The sequence below is a fragment of the Asparagus officinalis genome, chromosome 8 (assembly GCF_001876935.1).
Source record: "Asparagus officinalis chromosome 8, Aspof.V1, whole genome shotgun sequence".
Taxonomy (NCBI): Eukaryota; Viridiplantae; Streptophyta; class Magnoliopsida; order Asparagales; family Asparagaceae; genus Asparagus; species Asparagus officinalis.
The window spans coordinates 14673087-14682768 of NC_033801.1; the positions used below are offsets into that span (position 1 = coordinate 14673087).

Sequence of the window (9682 nt, forward strand, 5' to 3'; positions counted from 1 at the left end):
AATTAGTAATGGAAATAATAATTCTTTTAAATATATTTACTTTCCTTCTCCAACATGAAAGGCATACATCTAACTCAAAACTAGCAATAACGTTCTCTTCTTGCTTATAATCGCTTAGCTCACAGTCTCCCATATCTATATCTTCCTCTAACTGGATCATCCACGTTCCATGTATCAAGATTCTATGGAAACTCGTCTAATTACTTGGAGATTCTATGAACTCATACTTTTTCCTTTCTTGTTCTTAGTGAGGTTATTTAAGCCTATTAATGCCAAAGTCTAAAGTCTAATAAATACTATATATGATTTCATTTTAATTCTCAGAAGTTTAACATGATAAGGACTTGACAAAATAAACAACTGCACTGAACAAAATCAACAAATATTTCTATATCTAAACTTCATTGGAACCTGGACATGAATGTCATAGTCTAGAGCTGACCTTTCAACTAATTAACCCACCACAGCCACCAATCTATTCAAACTGTACCTTGGTGTGCTCTCTAACAAACAGCTGTAGCTGAAAGGTATCCAACAACAGAAAGCAGAGAAATAAATTACAAGTGTCATACATAACTGTTTTAGGCACATTAAGACCAAAACAAGGATTAATATCAAATGGATATAAGTTATCAGTACACGACCCGATATAGCATAACATTTTAGGACATGATATCAGAATACATTAGGTTTCAAGAGATTTTCAATGCAAATCTCACACAAAAAACTATACCGTGCTATTTTTCTCATTAATTGATTTTCAATATGTGTGTACAAAAAAAAATCTCTTAGTGAATTTTACATAGACATTTAGCTGTCAAATACATGTTAGGAAGTATAAAGACCCAGCTAGGATTCTCATTTGTCAACTCTTTGAGGAGAAAGAATATGATGAACATCTCTCACATAGGCCAGGTGGACCAATTATATACTTTAATTCTAAAACTACTATCATTTCAGCTGAACCACTCCCTTATTAAATTTCCAATAATTAAGGTTTGGTAACGAGACCAACCTTCCATCTTCTCTCTCGTTGGAGAAAAAAAAAGCATTTGTTTACCTCTTCTTTTCTCTTCTTCTCCCTCCATTGCTGTTCATATGCCTGTCATGTCCAAATTCTCATCCAACATTCACCAAATTTATAAACAAAGCAGCAACCGTATCAATCATAGGGAACATAATGTCCTCTTGCATTAAACACAAACTTCCAGCATCCCCCTGTCGTCAAACAAGCCGTTATTTCTTTTGCATTCTAGCCTTGTGGGCATTTCTGAATATATTTCGTGTTATTCTTCATCCACCACTGTTCTGTGTTACTACTTATAGTCGAGAAAAAGATGATAATAATGATTTCTGGAAAATGTCAGAAACGGGTGTGGATTCTGGAATCAGGCCATGTCTCAATTTCAGTGAAATGTATAAGAATTTTTCAGTTAGAGCAATACCAAGGAAATATATGATGGTGGTTGTATCGGGAGGCTTGAACCAGCAAAGAAACCAGATAGTCGATGCTGTCCTTATTGCGAGGATACTTAAAGCGGTGCTTGTTATGCCTGTGCTTCAAGTCAACCAAGTGTGGGGTGATGAGAGGTAAGATGTGTTAACGTCTTGCAGAAAGAAAATCTCAGATGATTTCAAAGTTTTTTAAGCATATGCATCTTATGTTATCCAAATCAAAGTTTCAAAATTTTGACAGACCTGCAAAATATTTTACGACTTGACACGAGGTTAAAAACACATGCAGAAATCATTTGAAATTTTATTTGTAGATAGTCAGTGTGTAATTACATTGCATCCAACAATACGGATTTTCAATTAGAACCCCACTTTTTAAAAGGTTAATTGCAGACTGAACCCCTGTCCTGTCGTTAATTTGAACTTTCTGCAGTTCAATTGTTGCGGATATAACACCTGAAAGAATTCCATTGTTGCAGATAGACCCCCGGAAAGGGTCAAAAAAATTCACTCAAGGGATCTATTTGCAACAATAGAACTACAGCGGTAGTAAGTTCAATTTGGAAACAGTACAGGATGTCTATCCGTAATTAACCCTTTTTTTTAATTGGAACATAATATCCATGTCTTGGATTCTGTTATAGTAGTTTACCTCAACTTTTTAGTGCCAATGATTTCTGTTATGTAGTGAATTTTCAGACATATTTGATGAGACACACTTTAAAGAGGTGTTAAAGAATGATGTGGTGATAGTATCGTCGTTGCCACCAAGAAAGCTGAATAGACGACGAGTTCGAGCCCCTGTGATGCCATTCCATGCCGATGAAGATTGGATTATTCAGAACTTTGGGAATAAGGTAAAGCCCTGCAAGAAAATTCATAAACCAGCATAAGCAATATGAAGAGTAATCTGCTTCACAATTTGTTCGTGGCTGTCAGCTTAGAAGAGATAGCATCTTGCTCGTTCGTGCAATTGATTCAAAACTCTCCAAGAACCTGAATGCTGATTTACAGAAGCTCCGTTGCAAGGTTCAGCTACTAGTTATAAATATCAAAGGGTTAATTGCACATTGGCCCCCTGTAGTATCACTGTTATGAACTTACAACGCCTGTAGTTTCATTGCTGAATATAGACCTCCTGGGTTAAATTTTTCGACACTCTTACCCTGGGTTAAATTTTCGCAGATTTTTCCCATGGGTGAAATTAGTGAGTCTATTTGAAATTAACTCAGGGTTCTATCTGCAACAAAGAAATTACAGAGGTACTAAGTGGGATATGTGCACTTAACCTAAATCTGATTATGGTACGAGTGATTTTAACGACTGATAATATTTTGTAATAATCTTGACAGGTAGCTTATGAGGCTTTAAAGTTTCGACCATGGATTGAGGAGACAGCAGAGAAGCTAGTTAAGAAGATAGGGCAAGAGGGACCGTATCTGGCATTGCATCTTAGGCTAGAAAAAGATGTGTGGGTGAGAACTGGGTGCCAGTCGGGCTTGGGCAAAAAATCAGATTTATTGATCGAAAATGAACGAAAAGCAAAACCTCAGCTCCTAACATCTCGTTCAAAGCTTGCCGCGCAAGATCGTTATGCAGCAGGTCTTTGCCCCCTTAATGCCAAAGAAATTTCCAGGTAAAAAGACAAACATGATACTATCTTCACTAGTCTACTTGTTAACAATAGCATTTCACAGACAACTCAACACATTGCTTTATTGATAAAATGATACTTGAAATGGAATGCCAAAGTTTAATTTACATGTTCATCTATTTCAACTAGGCGCTGATTTTATATGGTTTGTCACAGTAAGTTATCTCCTAACTGAGGCACTTGATATGAACACGTTAGCCTCTTCACTTGTTTAGAAAAGGTCACTGCGATTCAGTTGTTTAAGGATTCCTGTATCGAGAAATTAAAAAATAGTTGGAAAATTAACGGCATAATTATCTCCACCGATATATGGTGTTTAAAAATCTCAAACCCTATTTCAAATTGTTGGTGGTGTTCAACATTTACTTTAAGAACTTAACTGACATGCTTCATAAAGATTCAGACTGTGCACTACCTATTGATGTATGCTTAGCTTCGATCTTGAATTAAACATCTATGGCCAAAATGACACAATTTTTCCTGCAATTTCTTGGTTCATGTGTCATAGTTGAGGGCTCTTGTCTTGAAAACTCTAGCCAGTTGTAATGCTTATCTAAGAGAAACTATGTATGATGTTATTCATTGTATCTTACGATTCATCCTTCTTGTTTAGGTTGCTAAAAGGACTTGGTGCACCAAAGAACACAAGGATTTATTGGGCTGGTGGTGTACCGTTTGGAGGTGAAAGCGCTCTTGAGCCACTAAGAAGGCAATTCCCAAACCTACAAAATAAGTGGAGCCTATCTAATTCTGGAGAACTCAATGATATTAAACACAAACCATCCATTTTAGCTGCACTTGACTATGTTGTTTGTCTTAGGAGTAAAGTCTTCATAGCAAGTCATGGAGGAAACATGGCAAACTCTCTACAGGTATTTCTACAATTTTCAGCATCATTTCTGCTGGATTTTTTTATAATACCAGTAAAATGTTTCACTAATTAATTTATTTTCATTGATTAGGGACATCGAATATACACGGGTTATGGGAAGAATATCAAACCAAATAAGAAGGCATTAGTGCAGTTATACATGAACAAGACCTTAAATGGTCTTGAGGTTGAGAAGGAAATAAAGAAGATTCATACAGAAATTTTGGATTTTAGATCTCCCGGAGACACAGTTCTTACAAAAGACTCTAGTTCTTTGATTGTTCGTAATTGCATGTGTGGTACACAAAAAGGAAAGGTGAATTGAAGAGGAAACAAACAGGTCATTTATTTATTTTCCCCATATATACTCCATGTACAGCAGATTCTCTTTCTTTGAGAAATTCATACTCATGTATTTTATTTATACTCGATTGGCATAAGTTAATTATTTATATCAACGATCAAGATTCATTATAATTTTTTTCATCATTCAATTGCAAAAGCACATTTTCTAGCCACATTATATGTAAATGCATATAAAGTGACCAATTTAACATGAACAACTTTTAAGGATTCGCTTAATTTGTGCATTAATAAGGCTCTACAGCTCATTCAAGTTTCTAAATAATAACCAGAGGCAAATCCGTGCCATGTTGAGGGGATGGTGGTGACAGACAATCGTTGTAGTATGTTTAAAGTGGCAACATGAGAGGAAGGGAGAAGGGAAATCAGTTGTTTTATACGAGGTTGTGAATCATGTAGGAAGAAATAAAAGGCTGCGCCACTACATTAACAAAAATTAGAAACTAGTTTTGAATACTTGTTATGAGCACAACTAGCATACATAAGGAGTAGAGAAATTTCATAGAATCAGTGAATCACCTGCATACGAAAAGGATTGATGGTTGGATTATCCGTCCCAGAGTCCAGAGCTTTCTGGGTGTCATAATCCCATGAGATTATCTCCTTTACCTGAAGCACAAACAAACACGCAACAAATCAGCCACAAGTACTCAAAATAATGATGCTTGAAAGATCTTTTTTCCCTCCCTTTTCCTGTTGACATGGAAGAAGCCGAACTCATGGAAATGATTGACCTGAAGTATAAAAGGAGGTAGTCAAGCGAGGAGTTAGAATCTATGTCGAAGTCCTGAGCTCGGAGAGGAGTAGAATTTGCATCACTTTGCTTTTGTGAGTTCGTGTTGGACATTATAACGAACACACGGTGATCATGTATGAAAATGAGGACCAAGAAGAGGATATGATCTCAGGCTTCTCAATCTTTGAACAATTTTTACTTGCATGTGCTCTTCTAGTAATAGACAAAGTATCCAATCATTCTCATGTTAATAGTACATCAAGAAGATATCAATCATTAGGTTTTTAAAATTAAGAGAAACGTGTGCTAATCCAGTTGTCAACATCTATCTGATACATCATTAGCACCATGAACCAGAACCACTGGATACTAGAATCATACGCATTTTAGTTCTATACTCACGCCGGGGTCTTTGAGGGTCTTATTTTATGGTCAAAGGGGATTTCTAGCTAGATTTTCAATATCTACATGTTTGGTAGCAACCTACTAAACTAGTCTTTAATCCCCACTTCATAACAATTAGGAGCTCATAAAAATAAGCTAGATTTGACCAAACAAATAACTAATCTTCCGAAATTCTTTTTATAAAATTTCAACTTTACCTCAATAACCAAACATGTAGTTGAAGCTATATATCAAAAATAAGCTCCCCAAAGACTCTCTAGTTTCAGTCAACCAGAAAACATTTTCATAAACGTCCTTGCTGCCCAAGGCAAGAAAACCAAACACCTTCTAGCTTCAGTCAACCCAAAAACATTTTCATAAACGTCCTTGCTCTCCAAGACAAGAAAATCAGTCCAATAATATCTTAAAGAAAATTAGAAACTTCAACAAGAAGAGGCTAATTATCGCTTAAATAACTTAAAGGTTTAAAATTTTACATTTTAGTACTTACTTTTATGCTCTTTTATGCAAAAGTGCCTCGAAATTTTTTTCCATGTGAGTCGTGACACAGATAATTTTAATACTTCTAACCCTTACATTTGTTGAATTTACTATTAAACCCACCACAATTCTATTTTAAAATATAATTGGCATAGACTTAAAAAGAGAGTTAAGAGTGTGTTTAATAGTAAATTCAACCAACATTAACGACTTAAAGATTATAAAATCAGCCCGTGAGGGTCACATGGAAAATTTTTAGTTAACAGAATGTATTAAAGTGCAAATTTTAAAAACGTTTAAGCGCTGCAAAAAACAACTGAGGGTATACAAGCGCAGAGCACGAGAAAGAACAAGTATTTAAGCGCTAATTAGCCAAAGCAGGAACCCAAAAGTGTCAGTAAACTAGCAGGCCGGGCTTAGTCTATAAATGTAAAACTGGGCTTTAGCTTAACTACAAAACCCAAAACAACAGCGAAAACGAGGGAGCGCGAGCGAGCGAGCGAGGGAATGAGTATTCTCGCGGGGAGGTTAGCAGCAACCGAAGGATCCTACTTCCTTCGAGAATCCAAGCAGGCGGTCGGCCGCCTCTCGAACAAAAAAACCCCTCCTCAATCTCAAAACCCGAACCGAATCGAATCCGAATCCGCCGACGTCCTCCCCGAAATCCTCCGCCATTCGATCCCTCTCAAAGGAATCCCGCCGGAATCCGATCCTTCACTGTCCACCACCTCAAAATGGCTTCTCAAATCCAATCCTTCATCGAATTCCGTGTCTCCTGATGCTCTCAACCCTTTTAGGGCTTACGTGTCCTTGCCGCAGGCCACGCTTGGACCTAAAAGGTACTCTCTTTTTGGCTAATTGTTGTGAATTAGGGTTTGGATTTGTGCAAATTGGGGGAGTTGGCGATGTTGCAGGTGGCAGGTGCCTGATGAGCAGCCGACCGTTTCGGCGTCAAAGGCGAATGAGCTGAGGAAGGACAGATACTCGCAGCAGATCGATTCGAGGAAGCTCAAGGCCTTGGTTGTTGGGTATTCACAAAGTAATTTCACTACTTACTCTCATTTTCTTTTGAATTTTATGATTTTTTTTCCCCTGGTGTTTTCGCTATGTGTCGTTTCAAATTAGGATGTTAATACGAATTGTAATGTCGAACTGGCACTACGTGAAAATTGAGGAAAACGGGAGAACATAGGAGAGAGGAAAACTATTATAGCCTTAAATAGAAATTAGATTTATATGCGGTACGAAAGAGAAACTATAAGCTAAGCTCTTAAATTCTTGTTGAGAAGCACACACGCGCGCGCATATACAGGCACACACGCACATTCACATACACACGCACACGCTCATATACACACCCATGCACGCGCACATGAGCGCACGCGCAGACACACACATGCTAGAACAAATCTCAATACAAAATCAATGGATAAAAAAGTTTGTGGACAAATGGCTCATATCCGCTTAAGTTTATAGGAAGTTTTACTATACACACACATATATCTACATATATAGTTGAAAAGTTTGTAGATGACAATAGTCTGGCTCATGTTGTTTTTTGTTTGAATGTGTTTTAGTTGGAAAAGCATTTGCTGTTGCTACGACAATAGTCTTTGGAGGAGGAGCGGCTGTCTTTGTGTACACAGCTCACAAACTTCAAATTGAGAATGTAAGTTACTGGTTGAATTTTTATGTTCTTTCCATGACTTGTTATAAGTTCTTTTTCCTGAATGTCATGATGGAGTCCTTTAGACTAAAAAGAAAAATGAACTTTTGCTGTGGTGGTTTGTGTTTAGGGTTAATTGTGAACAACCCCTTGTAGTATCACTCAATTGCAAAGAGATCCCATGTAGTTCTATTTGTTGCGAATAGACTGCATGTAGTTCTGTTTGTCGCAAATAGACCCTACAGTATTGGCCCGAGCAAGAATACACCCTCTTAGTGAACTTTTTCAACTTTAAAGTCAAGGAAAATAAAAGCAATTGTCTCCTCAAACATTTTTACCAATTCAAGAGTCAAACAAAATTCACTCAGGGGTTCTATTCGCAATAAGTTTCAAAATGGGGGTCTATTTGCAACAAATAGAACTACATGGTGTCTCTTTGCGATGAGGTGATACTATAGGGGGTCTGTTTGCAATTAAGCCTTGTATTTATTGATATTTTGCTTAACATTTATATATTGTTTTGAGTTTTTTCGACATTAGTCCCCCAAGTCTTTGATCTTTTGAGATTAGTCCCTCAAATCATGAAACTTTGAAATTAGCCCCCAAATTCCTTCAGGGGGGTTAGTCATCTAGAACTTAAAACTAGATCTGGGATAATTTGTGGGATAAATTTTTAAGGTGTTAGTCACATAGAACTAGGAAATGAGATATTTTTTTATAGTGTTAGTCAAGTAGAACTTTTGTAGAACTAGAACTATATTTTTTTTGGTGCGTTAGTCAAGTAGAATTCTACTAGAATTAGAATTGGGATAATTGGTCATTAATTATCCCACAAATTATACTACCTATATATATAACCATATGTTCTCCTCTCTCAAATTATCCCACACATTAGAAAGAATACAATTGAGAAAAAAAAAGTGAAACGCCGCCTCCCTCCCTCTTGGTTAGTTTCTCCGCCTAGAAAATTTCTCTATCATGAAGTCAATCATCCGTTCATTTTTCTGTCTTTACTTTGTTTTTGTGATGATTAGATCTTTTATTATTATCTTCAAGATGTATTACTTTTATTGATAGCTTTTATTATTATCTTCAAGATGTATTACTTTTATGTTTTTTTATAAGTTAGAAAGTAACTTTGCGATCATATTGATGATTAGATGTTGAATGGTTAACGGTGATATCTATTATTATTAAATCGGCCCAGTAAATTGATTGAGATATTTATAGTTCATCTGTCGATCATTTGTTTAGCGGCCATGGAAGATTCCTGTGTACATTTCATTTATTTGTTGATTTGGTTTCAGTGATCATGATGAGATGGGTCCAAAGGGTTAATGGCTAAAAAATACTTATTTTTTTTTCTTTATGATGTTATGAGATTTGAACTTCGACATTTATGATCCTCTACTAGAAGCTCCACAAAATGTTGCTAATGCAGACGATGACTCCGATAAAGAAGACGAGTTACAGACTCAACGAGCAGCTGTAGGAGCTTAGAGAAATTCTATGTCAGATGTCATGTGGGATGATGGAAGCCATGTGGGATGATGAAAGTCGAGTCACTCTAGGGATTTAGATTTTTATTTATTTGTAAATTATTTTATTATTTGAGATGAATAGTGATGCTTTATTGTACTATATTTTATAGTTATTACTAGAATTTGCTTATCAATATTATATTATTTTTAATATACAATTATTAACAATAGTAATTTATACCCATCATTACTCCCACCAAATTATCCTACCAAATTATGCAACTTCATAATATTATCCATCATTATCCCACCAAATTATCCTACCAAATTATCCCACTTTAAGAATTACCCATCATTGTTCCACTAAATTATCCCAATGTTAAAATATTATCCCACTTTACCAATTATTACAGTTCTATTTAAAAAGTTCTAGGTGACTAACCCCCCCAGTGTGTTGAAATAAGTCCCTCTGTTACAATTACCATCCAAAAGCTTAACCACGATCGAGTTAGGATTTAACCAGGGACATGAAATTACCATTTACCCTTTTGAATTAAAACTCCCAACTAGT

General features: G+C 36.1%; 2 protein-coding genes across 3 annotated transcripts in view; both read left to right on the plus strand.

Annotated features, from left to right (window-relative positions):
• On the plus strand, window positions 819–4434 carry LOC109822989 (uncharacterized protein At1g04910-like). 2 transcript variants are annotated; one of them, XM_020389296.1, is made up of 6 exons: window positions 819–1590; window positions 2144–2312; window positions 2395–2484; window positions 2808–3091; window positions 3723–3981; window positions 4072–4434. In XM_020389296.1, exons 1-6 carry the CDS (start codon window positions 1181–1183, stop codon window positions 4303–4305), a joined length of 1446 nt encoding a protein of 481 aa, XP_020244885.1. In that variant the 5' UTR covers window positions 819–1180; the 3' UTR covers window positions 4306–4434. The 2 variants fall into 2 exon arrangements, with proteins under 2 accessions (XP_020244885.1, XP_020244886.1); XM_020389297.1 differs by having other exon boundaries at window positions 1383–1590; window positions 2155–2312.
• Window positions 6417–9682, plus strand: part of LOC109822540 — a 5738-nt gene continuing 2472 nt past the window's right edge. The window contains exons 1-3 of the mRNA XM_020388758.1: window positions 6417–6803; window positions 6879–7003; window positions 7542–7633. Of these exons, the coding sequence (XP_020244347.1) occupies window positions 6472–6803; window positions 6879–7003; window positions 7542–7633 (549 nt within the window). The 5' untranslated portion in view covers window positions 6417–6471. The remainder of the gene's footprint in view (window positions 6804–6878; window positions 7004–7541; window positions 7634–9682) is intronic.

Coding starts and splice junctions, on each gene's coding strand:
- LOC109822989 (XM_020389296.1), top strand. CDS start 1,181: ATGTCCTCTTGCATTAAACACAAACTTCCAGCATCCCCCTGTCGTCAA. Junction 2,313..2,394: donor TTCAGAACTTTGGGAATAAG/GTAAAGCCCTGC, acceptor CGTGGCTGTCAG/CTTAGAAGAGATAGCATCTT. Junction 2,485..2,807: donor TACAGAAGCTCCGTTGCAAG/GTTCAGCTACTA, acceptor TAATCTTGACAG/GTAGCTTATGAGGCTTTAAA.